Source organism: Lates calcarifer, unplaced genomic scaffold (assembly GCF_001640805.2).
Source record: "Lates calcarifer isolate ASB-BC8 unplaced genomic scaffold, TLL_Latcal_v3 _unitig_4587_quiver_601, whole genome shotgun sequence".
In the NCBI taxonomy this organism is placed as follows: domain Eukaryota; kingdom Metazoa; phylum Chordata; class Actinopteri; family Centropomidae; genus Lates; species Lates calcarifer.
This window is the reverse complement of record NW_026116988.1, coordinates 93,282-115,738: the sequence shown is the minus strand read 5'-3', so window position 1 is coordinate 115,738 and position 22,457 is coordinate 93,282. Positions and strand designations below refer to the sequence as shown.

Here is a 22,457-nt window from a genome sequence, read left to right as displayed (position 1 = left end):
GCAATCAGTAGATTTGCTGTAGCTGAAAACTGTATCCATCTTACTGTTTGGCATTCATGATGACAATAGCCTAGTGGTAGCTGGTGTTAATTGAAAACCCTTCTTTTGCTCAGCTACCAACTTGCAGAGCATCTCTAGCTAGCTAGCTGCGGTCACCGAAAGAGCTGCAGGACCTGCAGTGTTCACAGCAAATAAAACTGAGTGTTAACTAGCTATCATTTTTGCAACACTGGCAAGCTCAAACAGTGACAAAACAATATGTGAAGTAAATTCCAACAATGATAGTTAAATAGTTCCCACAGACAGATTAATTTAGATTAATTTATTGTTCATAGGGACTCACCATGACTTCTATTCTCTCCTCCTGTTAACAGAGTAGACCTCAAAAGAGGGCGCTCTTTGCTCCCTTGCTCCCTTTCTCAATTTGAATATTCTGTGTTCAAAAGACTCAGTAATTTGGAAAACTCCAACTTGAAACGACAAACACCCATCAATAGGAGAAAAAAAAAAGTTTGAATAAAGATCCTTCATGACAAACAGACTTAATAACTCTGACTTCATTGAAAAAAAAAAAACAGTCACTGTGTTGAGACTGATATGTTCAGGTACAAACATTAAAAGGGCTGTGTTAATAGGTCTGTTTTCCTTGATGTTGTTGAATGTTTTATAGGCCCTACACTAGAAGCTGAGAGGCCTGCCAGTTATTTTCGGTGTGATGTCAGTGTCAGTGACAGGTTGGCAGCTGGGAACTGGTTGTGTGTCTGTTGGGAGACCCTGTGTTTCTATTCACAAATGAACCGACAAAGCAGCAGAATGTAGAAAGTACAAGAATCTATGAATCGATAATAAGAATAAGAATAACTTATCATAAGAAATCAAATCAGCTCATCTATTATTGCAAAAGAATAAAAAGCTGATGGCTGTAGTATATAGATCTTCTGTATTTCTCTGTCCTGCATCGAAGAGAGGGAGCCGCCCATTTTTTTGGTCCATTAAGGTGTTATGGAGTGGATGATCAGGGTTATTCATGATGGCCTCTAACATCTTCAATGTGCAGCTCTCCACCACCTCCTCCAATGTGTCCAACCTGGCTCCAATCACAGAGCCAGCTCTTTTAACTAGTTTGTCCAGCCGCTCTGCATCTTTGTGTCTGAATATGTATTTATGAGCTTATTTTTTATGCGCTCATGCATTTAGTGCATATACTCAATGTAGAGAAAACACTGAAATACATTGTTGATCATTATGTTATTGTAAGACTTAACCTTTATTATTTATTTATTTATTTATCCAGGTGAGTCAACAGAGAACTAGTTCTCATTTGCAATGACGATCAGAAAGATTTAACATCTTAGACAAGAAAACATTTTATTGATCCTATATCAGAGAAAATTTCATCAACAAGCAACTATGCACATTTTAATCTTAGATATGAAATATATATTCCACTAAGAGAACAAAAGTTAAACTTGATCGAGGTCTACTGTATGTAATTCCTCCTGGTATTAAAGAGAATCAGACTTTCCAGACTCATCACACTCTTGAACACGGACAGGTTTTTCCGTTAATTTTTAATCCACAACTCACCATCCACTTATATGTATGCTCTTATACATATGTGTGTGCTACCTTGTATGTGGGCCACTTCAGGCTCATGTCCAGATCACCCGGTGTTAACTGTGCCATATTTCAGCCAAAACTGGCCCAAATATGTTAAAACAAAGGTGGGCCAAATGTGCTACCTTAAATGTGGGCCACTTTAGGCTCACATTGAGATTAGTCGATGCTAACTTGCCATATTTCGACCAAAACTGGCCAAAATATGTTTTAACAAAGGTGGGCCATGTGTGCTGAACCATATGTGGACCAGCCTTGGTTCACCTACAGAATGACCATTGCCTACTCTGCCACATAGTTGCCAAAGGTGGGCCATATTTGTTTTGTGATATTTGGGCCAAATGTAGCATTTACTACTTGGGCCACTTTAGGTTCACATCTGTTTTGTCCAGGCCAGAACGATGCCTACGGTGCTGGATTGTTGCCTGAAGTGGCCCACATCCGTATGCTATCTGGGTCTCACCAAGAGAGGAGAAACATCAAAACGCAGCGAAAAGCTCTTTTGTCGCTCACTGGCATTGCTAACAGTACACAAAACAGGCAAAAGGTGTCCAGACAGGAAATGATGGGTTTCAACCATAATGCATGTTTATTAATATTAGAAATTAATAAACTTTCATAACTGTGTGGCTGAGATTTCAATAGTCTTAGTGTTAATGTCAAAGGCTTCCATCAGTTCTAAAAGGTGATGGGGAAGTCCGAGGTATTTAATCTTTAGTGGGGTTGTCATCTAGGAGTTAGTCCTGCAAAGTTATGATTTTGAGTTGTGCAGCAATATTGACAATATTAACTTTTGTACAACATTTAACATAAATTATGACAATGCACAATATCTGATAGGTATTTGTGTGTGTTGGAAAGACAGTGGCATGATGGCCTATTCCGTGGGGCTGCTTTGCTTCAAGTGGCATTGATTAAAGCTAAGGAACTATAACCAAGATGGTGGAATCGAAAGATGGGATGGGGGGAAGGTTAACAGAGGTTTCTTTGTTAAGGCCAATTCAGATAAAACGAAGGTGCCAGATAAAAGGGGAGGTTAGCATGTTGCATGCAAGACAGTTGGTGTATCCTCAGTCCTATATACTGTATGTGAACATGCTAACATTAACCAATATCCCGACAAAATGCAGACTTAGCAACAAAGCTCAGGAAATACATTGAATCAATGACCTGGATGACTGAGAACCTACAGAGACTCAATTACTTCTCAGAGCTCAATTACTTCTTAGTGTCAAGAGATCACTGGTGATGAGCAGATTCCATAGCAAAATGAGTTTTATTAAGATATCACAAGCTGTAATATCAGCAAATCTGGAAGAGCTCCCGAGCAGACAAAGATGGAAAGGAATAGGCAGAGACAGAAAAGACAGACAATGTCAGACTTATTGATCTCTCTCAAACTTATAGGTTTATACAGAAAATTTCACCACCTTCTTTGTTGCTTCAAAGCCTAGTAGTGGTAGTAGCTTCCTTTACAGGTTACATAAGCAGTTAGTGATTTACATATGTTGCATGTAACATGTTTCTTAATGATTAACTTTTATATTTTAAAGTAATCATAGCACACTCTTGTCAACAATACATCTATTTGTTTTTAAGGAGTAATTGGTTCAAAACTCATTTTAAAGTATTGGAGCAACATCTTATCTATGGAAGTGGGTAAACTTATTACAACAGTTTCCTTGGTGGTGCACTTCATTTTGATGGGAGGAAGGAAGTTGTGTGACCTGTTGACAACAGGAAACAACAGTTCTCTCATTTGATGTAGTCCTCCTTCCCACTCCTCCCTGCTAGATTCACCTCAGATTTGGTCAGTTAAATCTTAAGACCTTAATAAAGCTTTTTAGTCAAGCTTGTGAGCTGTTCACTGAATACAAATGCCATGGCCGTGTGATGATTTTTTGATGTTTTGACATGAGAAAAGAAACTGCTGTACCTCAACTCCACATCATCAGATCTTTCCCAAATTTCATGTTTGATAAGACGCCTGAAGGTCAATATTGAATTGTAGTAATAGTGCCACATACTGGCACCAGGAAGTTATATTTTTACACATTAGGCTACTCCTAGCAGGTTAAGTCGATCCAGATCCAGCACTTCCAATGTGCACAATGGTGCGAGGGCCCAATCAACACTGTTTGCAGCTTTAATTGTAGAATTCTCATTTAACTTGTATAAAAGCTGCAAGGTTCCAGATTTACACCATATTCTTTTTTTATTCTCAAAAAACAGACAAGAAACAGATAGCATATAACCATGTAAGCCACGAGACAACAATAATTAAAAAAAAGATTTAAAAAAAAAAGGTAATACATCAAATCAGCATGTAGTCTATGGATGAATACTAGTTATTTCATATAAAACATGATTCTGTGTGTACATTCTGTGTCAGTGCAGACAAATTAAGTTGAAAGGTGAATACAAAAGTATTACAAGATATTTTTCGGAGGGAGTGTTCCACAGTTTACAGCAGTAGAGACATGGAACAGGGTAAAGTCACTAGATATGTCAGGTAGGATTGTCACCACCTCTAATGGGCCAGAAGAACAGTCTTTCATTCAATGAATTTCTCTGGTCTCCTGCACTTTGTGGTAGGTGGGAATTGTGCTCACAATGGTAGTAGAGGAAGCCTCTACACTGCTCTGAAGACCAGTAGATGTGTTGTCCTTTCTGTAGAGGTTTCTCTGAGAACCAGATACATCACTCTTCTTGGACAGACCTCCTGCCTCCAGAACTTTCCGAGATCCTGACAAGCCTCCTGCTGGCAGGGTACCTCCTTGCGCAAGGCAGGTCTGACTTCCTTTCAGAACTTTCATGGTCATGGTCTGGGAGCCAGAGAGGTTTCCTATGTTAATCAGGTTGGTACCGCCCCCCTGGATCCCGCTCCTCTCCACCAGGACCATGCTGGGGCCCTGGGATTGTCCACTAGACATCACTGTCTGTCCCTGAACAACCATGCCTTGGGCAGGTACAGCCTGGGTGCTGTTAACCAGTACCATGCCCTGCAGGTTGGTGGCTGGTGCCTCAGCCAGCAGCATGGTGTTCTGAACCTGTGGCTGGACTACGTAGTGCATTGGCTGCATCACAGGGGCAGTGGTGTAGTACACAGGGTGCTGCTGCTGTAGCATGAGCATCTGACCTTGATTTGCCATCTCTCCCCTCACCATGGCCATGCTTTCCTTCACTGTCTGAGAACGCTCAGATTTCTCCCTGACCACAGTAGTCTGCTCCGTTTTGGGGACAGTTGGCTGTGGCTGGGGTGCAAGGGGCGGCTGTGGGCCAGTCATCAAATTTGATTCTGAGATCTGAGTGTTGATGGAGGCACTGGGCAGAGGAGTGAACACTTGTTTGACTTCAGTTGGGATCATCTTGCCGCCACACACCTCAGCCAGGGTCTTAAACTTTGGTCCGAGGCCATCGAGGAACTGCAGGTCATTGTCAGACTCCAGGAGGCTGCAGCAGCCCACTGAGCCAACAGAGGAACCCTCTCCCTCATAGTCATAAACCAACAGAGCGTCCTTCACTCCAGGGTTCTCATTTCCATTGCTCACCTTCTGTTGAAAAATGAAATCATTACCAAAATTGCTTTTTAGTTGAGTGAGCAGGGTTTTTTTTTTTGCATTATTGATTTGATTGGTTTGAGCCTTTCCATCTATACCTTTGTTCTCACAACATTTAAACACCATCACCATCATTATGTGCAAGAAAACAAAAGCTTACTGTGGGCTATATTGGCAATATATGAATGATTCCTCACCTTAGTATAGTACTGTGCCAGGAAGTGGTCTGGTAGAGCCATGCCATCATAAATTCCTCCACCTCCTCCTGATTCTCTGCCTTCAAACTCAGAGTAGAACCCACTGCTGCCCAGGTGGTTCATTCCCCATGTTCCTTCTCTGTGGTCACTTGCGAAACCTTCTCCACGGGTGACCCTGTTCATCCCATTCATGGAAGTGACAGATTTCTGGAGACCCAAACCTACCATGCCCATATCTATGATCCTATCTCCATCCATTTGTGTTGGCATGTTCAGGAGTGGCACCTCCTATAATAGGCCAAGGATCCAAATGTTACAACAGGTTCAACAGTTTTTCTGCTGCCTAGTTGCCAAAAATCACTTCATGGATCTTCTGTGCAAATGTCATTTGATTAGCAAGAGACCAGTGTGTTTGCCAATATTCCTGTCCTCACTAGTGAAGGTCATGTGTTAAATATGTTGGTCTTACCGTACTCTCTCCCTGACCCTCTGTGCGGTAGTTAATGAGGTGTGATTTGGTATCAAAGGGCATCTCAGTAAAGCCCCCTGGCAGACCCCCAGCCCCCCCACATTGGCAGAAGAGCAGCAACAGAGGAATGACTGTAAGAGCAACAACAACAAAGTTTTAGTCTGACTTAATGGTTCCCAAAGTGTGGTGTGGATACTGCAGTGGTCCTCTGGAGTTCCCCCAGTCACAGCATAATGAGGTTACATCTCTTGTGATAGGCCATTAGTGCTGGTCTTCACAACCGATTCAAAACTGGAAAGAAGGCCTCTTAAATGTGTTGTCAGATTTGAGTTTAGTTGAAAAAGTTGCAAAAACAATATCTAAATCTTTCTGGAAAAAAACTGGGTTAAAAATTGTTATTGGTCCCCTCTAGTTGAACATTTAAATTCTTACCAAGAGTTGATCCATGTGTTCTATATATAAATAGAACAAGGGCTGTATGAATGTGTGTAAATGGGTGAATGTGACTTATGTGAAGTGTTTTGACTGGTTGACATGACTAGAAAAGTGCTATATAAATACAGTCCATTTACCATTTATCCGGTCGAGAAGTTAGTGATTGACTGCCATTTTTGGTTGGGTCTTACGATGTAATGTTGGTCATTTGCTGTAGAGAGGCAGTTTTGTACATTTGACAATTATGGAGCTATAGTGGAGTGACAGAAATGTTCACTGTTGAGCCATTAGTTTAGAGAGGGAGTATAGGGATGGGTCTGGCAGGTAAGAATCTGGAAGGAAAGTAAAGAGGCATTTTGAATGGTGATATTTGTTGTTTGCAGTTTGACTGGAAGACTGTAAAAGGTTTGATTTAACAGTCCCTTTATCAGTTTTAGTCTGAAGTGACTAAAAACTGGGTACTATTTATGCGATGGTGTATGGTCTGTAGTAACTGAACTTCATTTTCTTAAAACACACACACACACACACACACAAACATTTAAAAACATATACAGAATACAGATCTAGAGTACAGGTGATTTATTGTAATTTCTTCCCTCTATAGAAGGAGACCTTCAAAAGAGGAAGGAGACTTTCAATAGAGGGATTAGCAAGATATTCCCGAGCTGCTCAGAATTTCTGGCCATCTGTCATCTGACTCCCTGGCTATCATGGTTTTCAGTGATTTGTGTTACTTACATTGACTGGCCAGTGGATGTAAGTGTATGGAACAACACTCTAGTGTTCAGTGTGGTGGCTGATGTGCAACTTTACCATCAAAACCCATGCATATACAAGAAAACTGCTTTTTAATAGCGGTCCACTGTTGTAACCACCATGTATAAAATGGTTAAACTCAACTCAGCCCATCTTCAGATTGTCTTGAGCACAGTGAAGGTGATGAGTGTTTTATCACACGACCCATCATCAGAATAAGCATCACATCATACTCACGCGCTAATAGCAGCAGACCCAGGAATAGCAGTCCGATCCCAGCAGGTCCTAACTCCACTCCTTTGCTGGGCTGACCATTGCTGCCTCGTTTTCCACACACCACTCCATCCTCACATGTACAAACTTGGACCTTCACTTTCTGTGGTTCTGGACAGGCCTCTCCCTGCTCATCCTTCACCTCAAATTCCACCTCATAGGAACCAGGCCACAGGGTCTCCTCGGCCCTCAGGATAGCTGCAGTGTCTGTTGACAACAAGACAAAATAAATATGCTTTACCCTGAAGGTAACAGGTAACAGTTCTTACACAGTTCTGCACATATCCAGCTTAGTGCCTTTTTTTTGGTCATAACCTGTTAGCTCAAAGCAACTCATGTAGAATTTGAAAACAAACAAAAAACATACTCAAATTTATGTCAGTACAGAGCCATTTCTAACTTAATATCTATTTCTATATTTGTATATCTATCATAACTTTTAAATAATTGTTAGCTGTATTCTCACCATTGAGGCGTTCAATGTGCCACTTGCCCTCAGTGCCTTCTGGGACAATGCTGAAGTGAAAAGGAGGTCCATTAGGGAATGCATCCTCATCTTTAGCATTCACAATAACATTATCATCCATGGTACACATAGTCTGAATGTCACTGGTCAGTTTGGGGCAGTGGTCATTAAAATCTTCCACCTGGATGGCTATGGTACCAGTGGCAGTTTTCCCGGGCATGTCTGTGTTAGAAAAACACAAATAAGAACAGATCATTCAGCATTTTTCTCACTTATTTTTCCTTATCTCAGACACCATTTGATAGTCAATAGGGCTTAGATTGATCCACCCTTACCTCCTATATGGACCAAAATGACTTCTTAGAGAGCAGCCTTCAGTTGTTGCTGACTTGTTATCTGAGGCCTTTGATGTCAACCCTAAAGGTATCTAAAATTTTAGAGTTACCTCATCTAATTTAGGCCTGTATGCTGCATTTCCACTAAATATTTAAACACAAAATAATAATGTGCATGAAAGAGATATTTCTACATTGTGCTTTTGTGCAAATACTGTATGTACGTAAATGAATGATACGGATCAATATGATGATTGATTAATAACGAGAGTCCAAAAGAAACACTGAGTGTGTTTCCACACATTTGTTGGTCTAAATCATTAAGGGACATGTCCTTAAGTCCACAGGTCCTAAGAGAGCCCTATGGAATTTTGTCATTTCAAAGTACCTTTGACTATTTGACCTATAAGAATGTCTATGTTAGAAAAACACAAACAAGAACAGATCATTCAGCATTTTCCTCACTTATTTTTCCTTATCTCAGACACAGTTTGAGAGACAACGCTTCACCCTCCATGCCAGGTAAACATATATGTATAACTGGTTGCCCTGCTAATGATGTGTTTTTTAATTCCCTCAGTTTCTCTCCATTCTCTTCTTGCCTCCGTATGTTCAGGTGGTGAAGTCACAGCCTCAATGTGAGCACAGATCTTCTATCTTTACTCTAGGCAGTACAAACTCAGGTGAAGTCTACTAATACCCCACAGGGGATCATACTTACCACCTTGGACACTAGTCTTACATGTACAACATCTGGAGCTAGAACAGATATGTACTGTACCTTCTGAAATGCAGAGCACTTTAGCCATGTATGTCCCATTGACCAGGAATGGAGATTCTCTGTCAGGTATCTTGTTGAGTCTGATGTCAGCTGTCTTTGGGTCAATGGTTAGCCAGTTGTCAGGGTCTGAGCCCTTAGCATACCTACAGAAGAAACACACTGTCAGTAACTGAGTGTTGAAAATGAAGCTTACATTGCAGTTTTAACAGTAACGGCTTTCTTGTGTAAGATTCTGTGTATGCACTGACCTGACATTTTCAGCTGGTTTCCCAGTGTCTCCATCTATTGCAGGGGTAGTGACCAATAACATCTTTAATGTTGACTGAGTGGTCTCCTTCTGAGATGGGAATAGCTTTGACTTTGGGGTCAAAACGTGGCCCCTCAGGCTGGTTCTTCACATTGATTTTGATCGGATAGGTTTTAAATGTGGTCCCACTTTGCCATGATGATCCTCCAGATGCACCAGTTGCACCAGATGCACCAGACGCACCAGTTGCACCTGATCCATCAAATGGTGGGGCCTTGTTTCTCACAGCTAGTCCTAGTTCAAGGTCCTTCACATCCTCATAATCCACAGCCTGTGAAATGGCACACACAAACAAAAAGAATGCACATTATTATTTACAGTTTTACTGTTTGTGTGTGTTTGTTAATACAAGCTTACAAAATCTAATGAAATGAGGGATGGAATTTAGATTGGGTTTTATGTAGATCCATAATATTTAGGTCATGTGCCCCAGATGAGTCTTTTTCACAAATTCTTCAAATAAAATGAAAGGAATTGCTTAGATGAAAAAAAAAACCCTGCAAAGTTACAATTAGTGTTATGACTATAGTGATAAAACGTCACATCTGAATATTAATAGGGCTTTAATCCATTCACCCTTACCTCCTATATGGACCAAAATGACTATAGAACAAGTGCTGTATGAATGTTTGTGTGAATGGGGTTCAGTGGTCGAAAAGGCTAAAAAGGGCTATATAAGTACAGTCCATTGTATCTAAACTTTCAGATTTACTTCATCTAATTCAGTCCTATATGCTGCATTTTGACAAAATTTTTAAAAACAAAATAATGATGAAAAGCATGAAAGTCCAAAGGAAACACTGAGTGTGTTTCCATACTTTTGTTGGTCTACATCAATAAATGGCATGTCCTTAAGTCCACAGGCCCTAAGAGGGCCCTATGGAGTACCTATGACCATTTGACCTATAAGCAGAATTTTACATTAGCACCTGTATATGGCCATTTTCATGTATGAACTCAAGACATTGTATGGAGAATCAGGTCTGGTCATTCTCTGGTGTTGGCCTCTCATACATTCAGCACACAGTCAGAGAATGTCTGTGTGAGACGCCGTCTCACCTGCTGGAAATGTTTGGTTCACGTGAGGAGTGGAGCCTGCAGGTAGAGCATGCAGGAGATCAGCACTGCAGGAGGGAACACCATCAACACACCTACTCGCTCACTGTGAATTCTCCAGACAGTGATCTACTCTATTCATACATGGGCTCACTTGGACATTACACAGACTTTATACCAGGGATCTGGCAGGACAAAAACTGGTGCAACTGGTGTCTGATGCAAATGATTGAGATGTATGCCTTGACACATACAGCTCTGCTGAGTTATGTCTAGAAAAGTTCAGGTTTGCAGTACACCAGCATAGTGAGTTTGTCAGATATTAGCACTGCACAGAGGAGTGCTTTGACTTTTTTGCCCTTATCTTTTTCTTCAGTGATACAGGGACTTCAGAAAGTATTCTGATCCCTTCAACTTTCTGCACACTTCATTGTGTTGTTGATTTAATATTAAATGAATAGAACTGACATTTTTGCCCATCATTGTCTGAACATAATTAAGTCACACACACACACACCTGTGTATGTAAGGTCCCACAATTTACACTGCATGTTAGGACAAAAAACAAAACATGAAGTTCAAGGAACTCTCTGTTGCCTTCTCTGGTAAAACTGTGGCGAGGCAAAGATGTGGGAGGGAAGGATAACCTCAGCTAAATATAAAGAGGTCCTGGAAGAAAACCTGCTCCAGAATCCACATGACCTGAGACTACAGTGATGGTTCACCTTTCTGCACAACAGTGAAGTGGCAACACAACACAGGAGTGCCTTCAGTGACAAGTGTCAAGTGTCTGACTGTCTATAGTGGCTCAGTCAAAGCCCAGACTCCAGAGAACATCTATGGAGAGGCCTGAAGTTGGCAGTACACAGAGGCTTCCCATCCAATCTGTGATGGAAGACTGAGCCCATCTCCACTGACTTAGCAGTGGAGATGGGCTCAGTCCTTTTCATCCCCAGTCAGCAGAAAGAGGGTGAGTGAGTGGGTGTGTGGCAAACATATAGTGTGCAACAGGTGACGTCATACCCAGAGTAATATTTATTATTTTTCCAAGTTACTACTTCTGTCCTCTTGATGTAATCCATCATCACTGTATTTATCACAATTACCACAACACATATAGTCCTCCAAATTAAAAGTGCAGTACCTTGTCAAGCATTAGGATGCCCTCATTGGTTTTGGGGTCTGTTGTAATGCTGAAGTACCCGGCCTCATTGCCTTTGACAATATCAAATACAGCTTCCCAGTTGTCTGTTCCCTCCAGGTCCAGGTCCTCTGCTTTGATTCTCATCACCTCCACATCCTCTGTATTCTCCTCAATACTGCCTTCATACTGCAAGGAAAATACATGATGAGATCAAAGTAACAGGGATCATTTCAGGAGCATGTGTTAGTTACCATTTCTTTGACTTCAATGTGTCATTTGTGAAATTTCCATATGTAGCACGGTTATTATTATTATTATTATTATTGGTTATTTTATAACAAATGTCCTGTATAACCACTGTTGCTGTCACTTCCTCTTTTCTTCATTGGGGTCACCTTCCATATAAGGAAGACGTTTTGTACATTTGAACTGGAGCCACTTCCCGGCCTATCCTTTACACCTGTGTTTGTATTCTGAGACTAGTCTGGGGTGAACTTAGCTCAAGGGGTAACTGGTTGTATCTTACCTCTCCCGTACGACAGTCACACATATTATTTTCTTTTCCTCATCAAAAGGAAAAAAGTCCTCCAGGAAACCAGTGTGCACAGTATAACATTTTGATATAAGTGTGAAAAGAAAACTACCTCCTCTTTCTCCAGAGTGGGGAGGTTGTCATTCACATCTCGGACATTAATGGTGACAGTGGTGGTTGCACTGTTTCCTCCTGGTTCACCATTTAGGTCTTGACCTTTTACTGTCAGGATGTATTGAGCTACTTTCTGAAATTACAAATACGTAGAAAATGAAACCACCATGATTCTTTAAAATAAAAGACTGTTGCTGAAGTTCCTACTTTACCTCCCTGTCCAGGAAAGGCTTTTTGACGTAGATGGTCCCATCATTGGTCATGTAGAACATGTCATCAGATGGATTCTGATTCACAATGGAGTAGCCGATCTGAGAGTTCTTATTCCCTGGTTCATCAGCATCAGTTGCAGTGATTTTCATAACTGAAGTCCCTGTAAATCCAGAATTAAATCACTTATCAGAGTGTACAATTAATGTGAGTATAGCCTATATATTCCATCTGATGTGCTCTGATAGCAGCCAAATGAATGAATTTAATTTCACCCTAGTTGATGTTGTAGGTCAGAAAGAACAGACAGACTGAGCTCAGAAAACAGTCTGACAAACCTGTTGATACTGTGTTCTAACCTGCCCCATGGTTTAAAACTCAAGTGATTGTAAAATTGTTTAGCAGCCCAGCTAGCTGCCTTTGTCATCAGTTGAAGCACTTCACAAATAAATCTGTTTACACAAAGTATGAACCTTTAGAAGCAGTTTATCATCATGATTTTTTCTAAATTTTGAGCTTGCTTGGTGTCTTCAACGGGAATTCCCACATCCCAAAATTCCAACACTGAGCGCTATACTTATTCTAATACTAATCTGTGATTTGTTTTTTGTTTCAAAACATGATCAAAGAAGAATCAAAGAGTTTTCCTCAAGAAAATAGAACCCCATTTTGACAAGATACAGGCTGGTGTGGATGCATACAGAGCACTGACCGATTCATCATTCGTCCAAAATCTGCACACAACAAATGTTTTGAGCATCTTGCTTGCTTTTAGTGTAAATACTAGTTCAGAGTTTAATACTGCCAACTCCATGCCTGAAAGCAGAAACACTGACCTGCAGGACTGAGCTCATCCACCTCCATGGGCTTTGTGACTCCAAACACTGGAGAGTTGTCATTCTCATCTACAACCTTGATTCGTACATCAATTTTTTTCTCAGCTTCCCTGCCATCAGTGAATGTAGCAACACCAGACAGCTGAAACAGCACAAGAACAACATCCTCTGTCTTTGCAGGTATTGTACTTATTTTATTTCAACTATGCTGCTAAATTTACAGTTTGTATTGTTGTATATTGTATATACCTACGTTACTGCAATCTTTGTGGCATTTTGTTGCATTTAGTTACTTGTTTATTTATTTTATGTTAGCCTTTATTTTATTTTACTTTATAATAGCTTTATTCCTACTCTCTCTTCACACTGTATTACTTTTCCACCTCTGCATTGCAACTGGTGCACAGCAGTTTCCCTCGGGATAAATAAAGCTTCTGGAATCTTGAATTTTGAATCTTGTATATTCACAAACATAAATAGCCTGTGACATTGATGTGTAGCAAATGTTTGATAAATATCTCAACATTAAATAATAAAGCAGCAATTACTGAATCTAAAATAGGAAATGTGACATCAAGTCATAAAGTAAAGCAGAATAAAACCTGTCATGCATCACTCACATTGTATGTATCAATGAACTCCCTGTCAAGGACTTTGGTCACACGAATTAGTCCAGTTTTAGGGTCCACTACAAACACATGGAAGGGATACTGGTTGGCACCAACACCTTCCAGGGAGTACCGAATGTTTCCATTATTTTCAAAATCTGATCGAATCTGAAACACAAAGCAGAACATTGATTGATCTAATCGTTTCATTTCTTGGCAAAAGAAAAACAAACAAACAAACAAAAAAAGTATTGGCCCCATAGCACCCATGCATGTCTGTGCTGCTGTAGTCTCCTCTTTGTGTGCTGCAGTGGCCCCCTCTAGTGGCTGCTGATTGTTATTATTTAGTCATTGTGGTGTTGGTTGTAACACATACTACTGAAGTCTAATGAAACTGATTGTGTTTTTTGTGCACATGGTAACTAATATGTTGTGTGTATGTTGTATGTAATGGCTCCAAATGGCCCTGCGCCCAAAATTAAAGTCTCTGCAGCACAGTGAAGACAGTTTGATTTTCAGTCCTGGGTTGTTGTTCTAGCTGTCAGCTTCCAGCACTTTCTGTTTCAGAGTTAGTGAGTAGAATGAAAGTGAACTGAAGATCAGTGACTCACCTTGGCAATAGATTCCAGGTGGGTGTAGTCTACATTTTCCTTCAGAGGTTTTGGAGGGAGAATCCATTCTCTTCTGTTTCTTACCAGATTGTCTCGAGCGTGGGTCCTCACCACAGCAACAGCCTGGAGCTAGAGTACAATGCACAGAATTACTTCACAGTCAGCCTTTACCTGACAGATCAACCCATGCTCCACACATGTAAAGTGAACTTCTCATTGTTATAGGCTGGCATATGAATACATTTCCTCTCCAGCTCAACCCAGAGAGAACCCACACAGACACAGGGAGAACATATAAACTCCACTGAAAAAGCCTCAGGTGAAATGGGGTTTGAGCAACTGCACCACTGTACTGTCCTTTCATGAAATATGAAATTTTAAATGTTACTGTGCTTTGTTTAGGAAAATATAATGATGTTGCATGTTTTGGATTATGTTTGAGTGTTATCAAGTGTAGACGAAATCTCACAAGTTTCTTAATGGGTCATACTGGTCAATGAAAAAAAAACTATGTTTTTATATAACGTAACAGTAATGTCAGTGGGGGATCACTAGAAATCTATAAAGTTGGATTAATGTTTGAGTCATAAAATCTTTTTTTTTTTTTTTTGGCCAGCACACACCCCTCTCCATCCATCCATCATCTCCATCTACTGCTAGTCACTCTGACAATATTTATCAGATTTATGTTCTGAACTTTTTCTGTTCTATCTAACCTATCATCTTTATGTGTCTTGATTCAGTCTGATAGAGCCTGACAAAGTCACTTAATCCTTACCTTGGTGGTTCCCTGAAATATCAGGGGTGTACAGGTGTTGAATTCCAGCTTACTTATTATTAAGAGCTCACTATCATTTTCACTGTGTTGGATAAGGTCATGAGTTTATATCTGTTTCATCTTCAGCATCTCTCCATTGTGAAATTGTTTTAAGTGCTGCCCTAAATTATGATATTTTGTCTGAACCAATGTCAAAATTACAAACATCATTTAAACTCTACTAAACTGTACACTGTAAATGTGCATTCTGTGTGGATTCAGCGCTATACTATGTACAAATTAAGTACAATAAGAGCTTCCACAGGATGGACAGGCTATGAGAAAGAGCTCTTTGGACTCACTGGAAAACCTTCATTACTTACAATATCAATAACACAGCAAATATTCTCATCCCACACAGGTGTTTTGAGTTATTCTGGCTGATTAGAGCTCTGCAGAGTTTGAAGTTGGTGGAGCTGTGCTGAAAATTACCTTCTGCCATAAAATTCCATGTACACCAAAGAATAAAATCTGTGAGGTTCTAACAAGAACAAAACAAAGATGGGATAGTCAGCGAGATATCAGCTGAAAACAGTCTGCACGTGTCCTGACAGTCCTGAGAAAAAGTTCCACCTTTGGTACCCAATTCATGGAAATAAAGACGAGCGGAGATGCATTCTGCTGCAGATCTCACCTCAAGCTGCTTGTGCAGAGTGGAGTCTGGCTGAAATTTGACCTGCCAGTCCGAGAGAGGGTGGGACTGACCTGTTGTTCACTACTGACTGCGTCTGTTGCTGCTTTACTGCTCCATGATGGTCAGCAAATGCTCTGACAAGATTTGCATGAGCTGCTACAGCCAGCTTGGCTAGTCAGTGATAGCGACTGCTGGAAAAAGCCCTTTTATCAATCAATGAGCTGTCTTTGCCTACAGTCCTCAGTGTTGCAATGTATTCTGCTGTTTGTACTGCTCATAAGTAATCAATTATACAATCAAAGGAGAAGAAACAGAGGTCAATCCTAAGAATGGTAAAACGTAAAACTTTTGTGACCTGTTCAGTCATTAGTACATTATTACTCTCATTGTCTGTCCTGTAGTCAGACCAGAGATGAAGCGTGCTGCAGAGCAGACCAAGTGTGACCGTATGACATGTTTCAGTGGTCTAACAGAATTTTATTTTCACTGAGCTGCTGACTGGGGTGGAGCTGTATCTCTCAGAACACTGAGCAGCTTACACAAAGACACCTTGTTTGTGTCAAGTAATCTCTTATTGACATTCCTGGCATCCTTTTATTTTCCCTGTTATTTCTATTAGCCGTCCTGTGGCTCAGGAGGTAGAGCAGTCGCCCACCAATCAGAAGGTCGGTGGTTCGATTCCCGGCTCCTCCAGTCCGCATGCCGAAGTATCCTTTGGCAAGATACTGAACCATGTGTCATCGGTGTGTGAACGTGTGTGCATGTGTTAAAAAAAAAAAAAAGCACTTATATATAGAACAAGTGCTGTATGAATGCGTGTGAATGGGGTGAATGTGATCTGTAGTGTGAAGCGCTTTGAGTGGTCGAAAAGACTAGAAAAGCGCTATATAAGTACAGTCCATTTACCATATTTCAGGGTATTAAGGCTTTAGTTACTGCTTTGGTTTATGAGGTGTTCCAAATTAAAATAATGTTTTGTAACACACTTTAAAGATCCATTGAAACACACTGACTGTGTCCTTATTACATTATTATTAATAAGAGGCTGATTTAATGGTAAGAGAATGACAGCGGGATACAGTCTCAATAAAAAAAAAAACTAAATAAACAAAAAGCCATAAAAATAACAGACATGTATTATGTAGCTCACACTACAATATTATTACAGATCAGCACAAGATAAAAATACCCAAGTGATGAATATAGTCTACAATCACCCATTGAGTCAGTGCAGCAGAGAACAAGCTTGTGATATGACACCATTATTAACATGATGGTACCATATTTTATATTAGGGACAAAAAATGACATAACTATAAGTAAATAAAGAAAAAAAATGAATGTTGAAATAGCATTTTCCATTACCAAATGTATTTATTTTACTTTTACTTTATTTATATTTATTTATTTTTGTCCCTCATATTTTTAAGCAATGCTTAAATGTAATTATTCAGTTAATACTTTTAAATGGCCTATTCTTAAGAAAATATCTTAACATTTATTAGGTTTTCAAATAACAGAAAATATCTGTAAAATAATGACATTTTGATACATTTAAACTTAAATGAAAAATACAGATATTTGCTGTGGATATTATTTACTGTTTTACCCTGTTTTTAATGACCGGCATGTAAATGAATGAATTTGTTGAAACTTTTTGTAATTTCACAAAACAGAAAAAAAAGGAATTTAAATTTGAAATAAAATTCAGTAATTCAGTTTAAAATATCTTCTTTTTTTTCTTTTTCTTTTTTTACAGTGAAACTCTGAGAAGTCATTGGTGCCACATATCTGTCAGACAGCACAGCCCACATCTTTGTTGTCATGGCAGCCAGGTATTTGTTTTTGAGTGCGGGAGAAACATAATGCTCTATCTGCAGAGTACTGCAGACAGGCAACCTGCTCACTGATCTGACGTCAGCACAGATAAGAGATGCTCCACCCACTGAGTTTTACTGCTGATTTCTCACTGAGAGCTGTTTTCACAACCACAAAATATTAATGTGTTGAGCTGAGAAACCATGAACCATGAACTAAACATGAATGTCAGTAAAACAGACAGTTCAGACTGTAACATAGGAAAAACACAGCAGGTAGAGGAGAAAGGAAACTGCTTTAGTACTCACCACAAACAGGAACAGGACACAAATGGGAAAAGAAACCCGAGACATGACCATAGAAAAAACCTGCTATCCGTAACAAGAGATCCAGTAGAGTCCAGATGAGAGATCCTGACTGACTGTGAGCTGATGGAGGTGAGGAGGAGGCTTATGAAGGAGGAGGAGGAGTGCTTCCACCCTTCCACCCTTCCACCCCAACCCCACCCCACCCCTCCCCCTTTCCCTCCCTCCCTCCTCCCTCCATCCCTCTCTCTCTGGGGTGGGGGTTGAGAGCTCAGTATTAATGAGCAGATACCTGAGAGAAAACACAGAAGCACCTGACTCATTTTTCTTTATATTATTTACAATTCCAATTCCACTATATATTATATACAGTCAGTCTTTGTGACTGCAGCTCAGAATCATTGAAGAGATTGCAGAGTGCAGTGTCCAAACACAACAGAATACATAGGGCTCCCTCTACTTTATTCATTGTTTGAACAGAGTAGAACTATCGCGTTTCATTTCAAGTTAACCTGTCATGTACATGTTCAGCATCATCACAAACACTGAGGTGAAATTAAAACATACTAATACTAACACTAAACTATTTATAGTTTCAATCATGAACATTTGACCTGGTCAGATGACATTTTATTCACCTGCAGTGTTGGAAACAAACGTATCAGTGCTGATGGTAAGGTCTTTAAACTGACCTTTACAAGACACAGCATATGACTGCAGCCTTGGATTAGTTCGAGACTGATAGTGTAACAGTGTCACTGTGAGATAGGACAAGGTATGAGTTACGGACTGAATAGTGCTAATCCAGTGCAGCGTCTGATGGAGTCACACCAGAAAAGATATGGAGTCTGACCAGTGTGTCACAGAGCTCTGAACCAAAAAATAACAACCATGAAATGTTTTGTCTGCTCCCAGTCCAAGTTAGTGCAACTCTGTTGCAAGAAACACAAGCACACACAGAGACAACATATTCTTATTGAAATTAAAAATCAGATATTGTTATAAAGAGTCAGATGTGAGCCGTCTAATGAATGGATCTGTTCCTGTTTTCCTCCAAAGTCTGTGTTTTATTAAGTGTTCTGAAACAGTATATCCTTACTCACTACACTGAGAGCTGCCTCTCAGGTGTTAGGTTAATGAACCCTGTTAAGCCTCCTTTTCAGTCCTCAGTCACAGTGGTAGACCACATATCTCTGTGCTACAGGACCAGAGAGCAGACCATGCAGTGCCTGGTCAGGTACCAGCCATAGTTCAGTCTGTTAGTGAAGAACAATGGCAGCGTGGATCTGTGTGTGGACAGCTGAAGGCCTCCATAACTGTCAGCAAATCTTCAAGAAAAGGACAAGGCTTGTTTCAAATCAACATTTAAAACTGACTCACTGTCTGCTCTGTTTTCAAGGTTAGGGTTGTACCCTGCATTGTCTTACACACCATCATATATGCATGTGTATGAATCACAGTCTACTCACAGTTCTCCTGTGTACTCCCTGCACAGACCCTGCTGCAGCGGCCTCAACAATCACCAGTGAAGACAGGCATGTCTCTGCGGTGTGAAATCATAGTCCTATTTAGCTGTTTCAGTTTCAGGTTACTGGTATTGTTCACACTATCATGATTTAACTACATGAAACCCTCAGAGACCAGACAAACAAACATAAAGGTTGTTTCCATCAACTTGTACAGATGTTTTAGTCTCTGACAGTCTGGAAGGGCCAGAGGCCTTTTAACTGTGTAAATACACCAGACAACACACTGAACCACTGCTGACTAATGTTTTTGCTGCTCCTGTTTCTGTTAGAAAGACCGTAAAGCTGAAAGGGACAAAACAAGAGGAGGAAAGCTCAGAGTCTGGTGAGATCCTCGATGGAGAGGTGTGTAGGACTGTGGACTATAGAGGGACTGGGAGCTGAGTGAACTCCCTCAGCGACACACAGGGCAGAACAGACCTGGTCCACCTTGATCCCATCAGTCGGCGCTGTCAAGTCACTTTCATCATTGTCTGTACACTCAAAAGGTGAGTTGCCACCTTTCCTGGGACACTTGAAAGGGACAGAGCCCATCCTTAATGTTATTAATAACCCAGATGTTTGCTGGGGAAAAGGAGCATTCCAGCCTAAACAGAATGCAGCCATTAATTCAAAGTTATTAAATTTGCTAGCTTTTTTGCTTCACCTGTTTGTATCAGTGAATGCTAGCACAGGGTATTTGGAACCAGATTTGCGAAAGCTTCTATTGTCTGCTGTGTGTTTGTAATAAAACTGCCTGAACAAAGATTGACATGTATTCATTTGTGTCTTAACTGGTGAAAAGTACGTTTTTTCTACAGTTTTCTACAAACTGTAAGGATCAGCTTGGAGTGTTGTATTTGGGTGATCATGTGTCATATTCTGGTTTGGTTTCAAATGGATTTCCATTATATTTCCACTGAAGCCTTGAGATTACACACTGCCAATAAGAACACACAGAGAAAGACATTCAGTGGAAAGGTGTTTTTCTTTGACTTCAGGTTTGGCAACAAAACAAATGATCTGAGGGAGGGCTGTGTGTGTGTGCACATTTTATCAACAGATAGCTTGGGTGTGTCTGTTTTTTCCAGTTGAATGTCAGTGCATCTGTGTGAGTCACATCAGGACTGTTGATCCATTTGAAAAGATAAAATGTGTGGAGCAGAAATAAAAACACTTGAGATAAAACAGCTGGAGATGTGCTTCCAGCTTGGCCAGGTGCTCCCTCAGGTTCTTGGCAGTGACTGATCCATACAGTGGAAAAATGTGTGAAGATTTCCAAAGGCCTTATGATTCACTTCGCAAACATTTCTAATAAAAATAATAAAAACTCAGCAGCAGCTGCACTTCCTGCGTGTGCTCAGGAAAAACAATCTGGACATGAAGCTGCTGCTGGCCTTCTGTCACTCCTCTGTGGAGAGTGTACTGACATACTGTGGGTGTGTGGTACACAGGCTCCACAGCTGAGGACAGGAAGGCTGTGTGGAGGGTCATCAACACCGCCCAGACCCTCCCTGGATGACATATCCAGATCCTGCTGCCTCCAGGAAAACCATGGCCATCACAGGAGACCCCTCACACCCCTCTATCACCTGTTTTACCTGCTGCCCTCTGGACGGCGCTTCAGGTCAGTCAAGACCCACACCACCAGACTCACCAATAGCTTCTTCCCGTGGGCCATACGGACAGCAAACAATCACTAAACATACCCCATCCCGCACCCGTCACCATCACCACAACTCACACACACAGAGCCAAGGACACATTGAACCCACCTGCACCTTAAACTGTCCTGGCTTTATTCCTGCACGTGTGTTGTGTTTTTCCCTGTCTTGCCCTGTAAATGTGACTTTTCTATTTAAAACCAAGTGGTTTTTTTCTGTTTTAATGATTACAATTTTTTACTTACTTTACTTTTTACTTTTTTACTTCCATTTTGTATTATTGTGTAATTTTTTAAAATAATTTTTGTATATATCTGTATTTTTGTGTTTGTTTTTGTACACTACTGTACAATTAAATAAACCCTATTCTATTGTGTTCTATTAAAAACATAAGAAGACCTATATCTGTGAAAGGCAGGTGACCAAGAAAAAGCTAAATGGTGCAAAATTTCCTTTGGAAACTGACAGACTGACAAAAAGATCACAAAGAGAAAAGGGGCAAAAAGAGGAAGATGAAAACAGACACTGAAAATTGCCACCAACAGGAACAAGAAAGGGAATTTCTGCACTGTGACTGCAGCACCGATGAGACACTCTCCTCGTTGCTCTGTACTCAGCTCTGTACAGTGGTTAAATGAAAATGTTAACTTTTAAAATTTCAGTTTATTACAGGGTGAGTACTTATGGTCAGAGTTTATAATCCACAGTTATGAACAGTTAGTTGATAAGCTTCAATGAGACATACAAACACAGTAATGTAGTGTAGTGAGTGTCTGACTGACTGTGTTTTTCATCAGGCAGCCACATTATGACATCTTATCAATAAACCTGGTGAGTTCAACATTAATGATGAGGTCTGGTGACTGTAAAGGCCACAGTTAGTGCTCCTAGCTGTTGGAACACTCAGTGATTGTATCAGAACCTCCTTTTCATTATGTCTTATATGTTATGTTATGTTCTGTTTTTTGTTTGTTTGTTTTGTTTTGTTTTTTATTGGTGAAGCAGGACACACACTACATGCATAAAAAGTGATTTAATATGCTCAAACAATACAAAGCATCATATCATCATATACACACATATAATATATATACATACAAGCAGCTGCACAGACCTGGGGAGATTGAGGGTGTTTTATTTAGCCTTGCCTTGTTTTAGTACAGAGATACAGGGCTGCCATCATAGTGGTCACACTCCAGACCCTCAGGAGGAGGTTGGCCACCAGGTAATGAGAATTTGTTTCCCAACCTGACCTCAGACCCTGGGGAGGGAGCTGGCTCTGTGTTGTTTTTTTTTCTTTCCCTCTCCTTTCCCCCTCTTTCTGTCTTTCTCCTCTCCTTCTCCTCCCTCCTCTTTTCCTCAGTAGTCACGCACCCTGAATGGTGAGCACCTGCCGACCTGCCA

At 40.5% G+C, this 22,457-nt stretch overlaps 1 protein-coding gene across 1 annotated transcript in view; it reads right to left on the bottom strand.

Annotated features, from left to right (window-relative positions):
* The window catches only part of LOC108900675 (desmoglein-2), a 53,072-nt gene extending 35,022 nt beyond the window's left edge, over positions 1 to 18,050 (bottom strand). Inside the window, 12 exon segments of the mRNA XM_051068457.1 lie at positions 7,275 to 7,517; positions 7,777 to 7,998; positions 8,893 to 9,035; positions 9,141 to 9,184; positions 9,186 to 9,470; positions 11,400 to 11,585; positions 12,044 to 12,178; positions 12,258 to 12,418; positions 13,092 to 13,233; positions 13,712 to 13,867; positions 14,311 to 14,439; positions 17,888 to 18,050. Of these exon segments, the coding sequence (XP_050924414.1) occupies positions 7,275 to 7,517; positions 7,777 to 7,998; positions 8,893 to 9,035; positions 9,141 to 9,184; positions 9,186 to 9,470; positions 11,400 to 11,585; positions 12,044 to 12,178; positions 12,258 to 12,418; positions 13,092 to 13,233; positions 13,712 to 13,867; positions 14,311 to 14,439; positions 17,888 to 17,938 (1,897 nt within the window). The 5' untranslated portion in view covers positions 17,939 to 18,050.
* Positions 18,051 to 22,457: the final 4,407 nt, after the last annotated feature.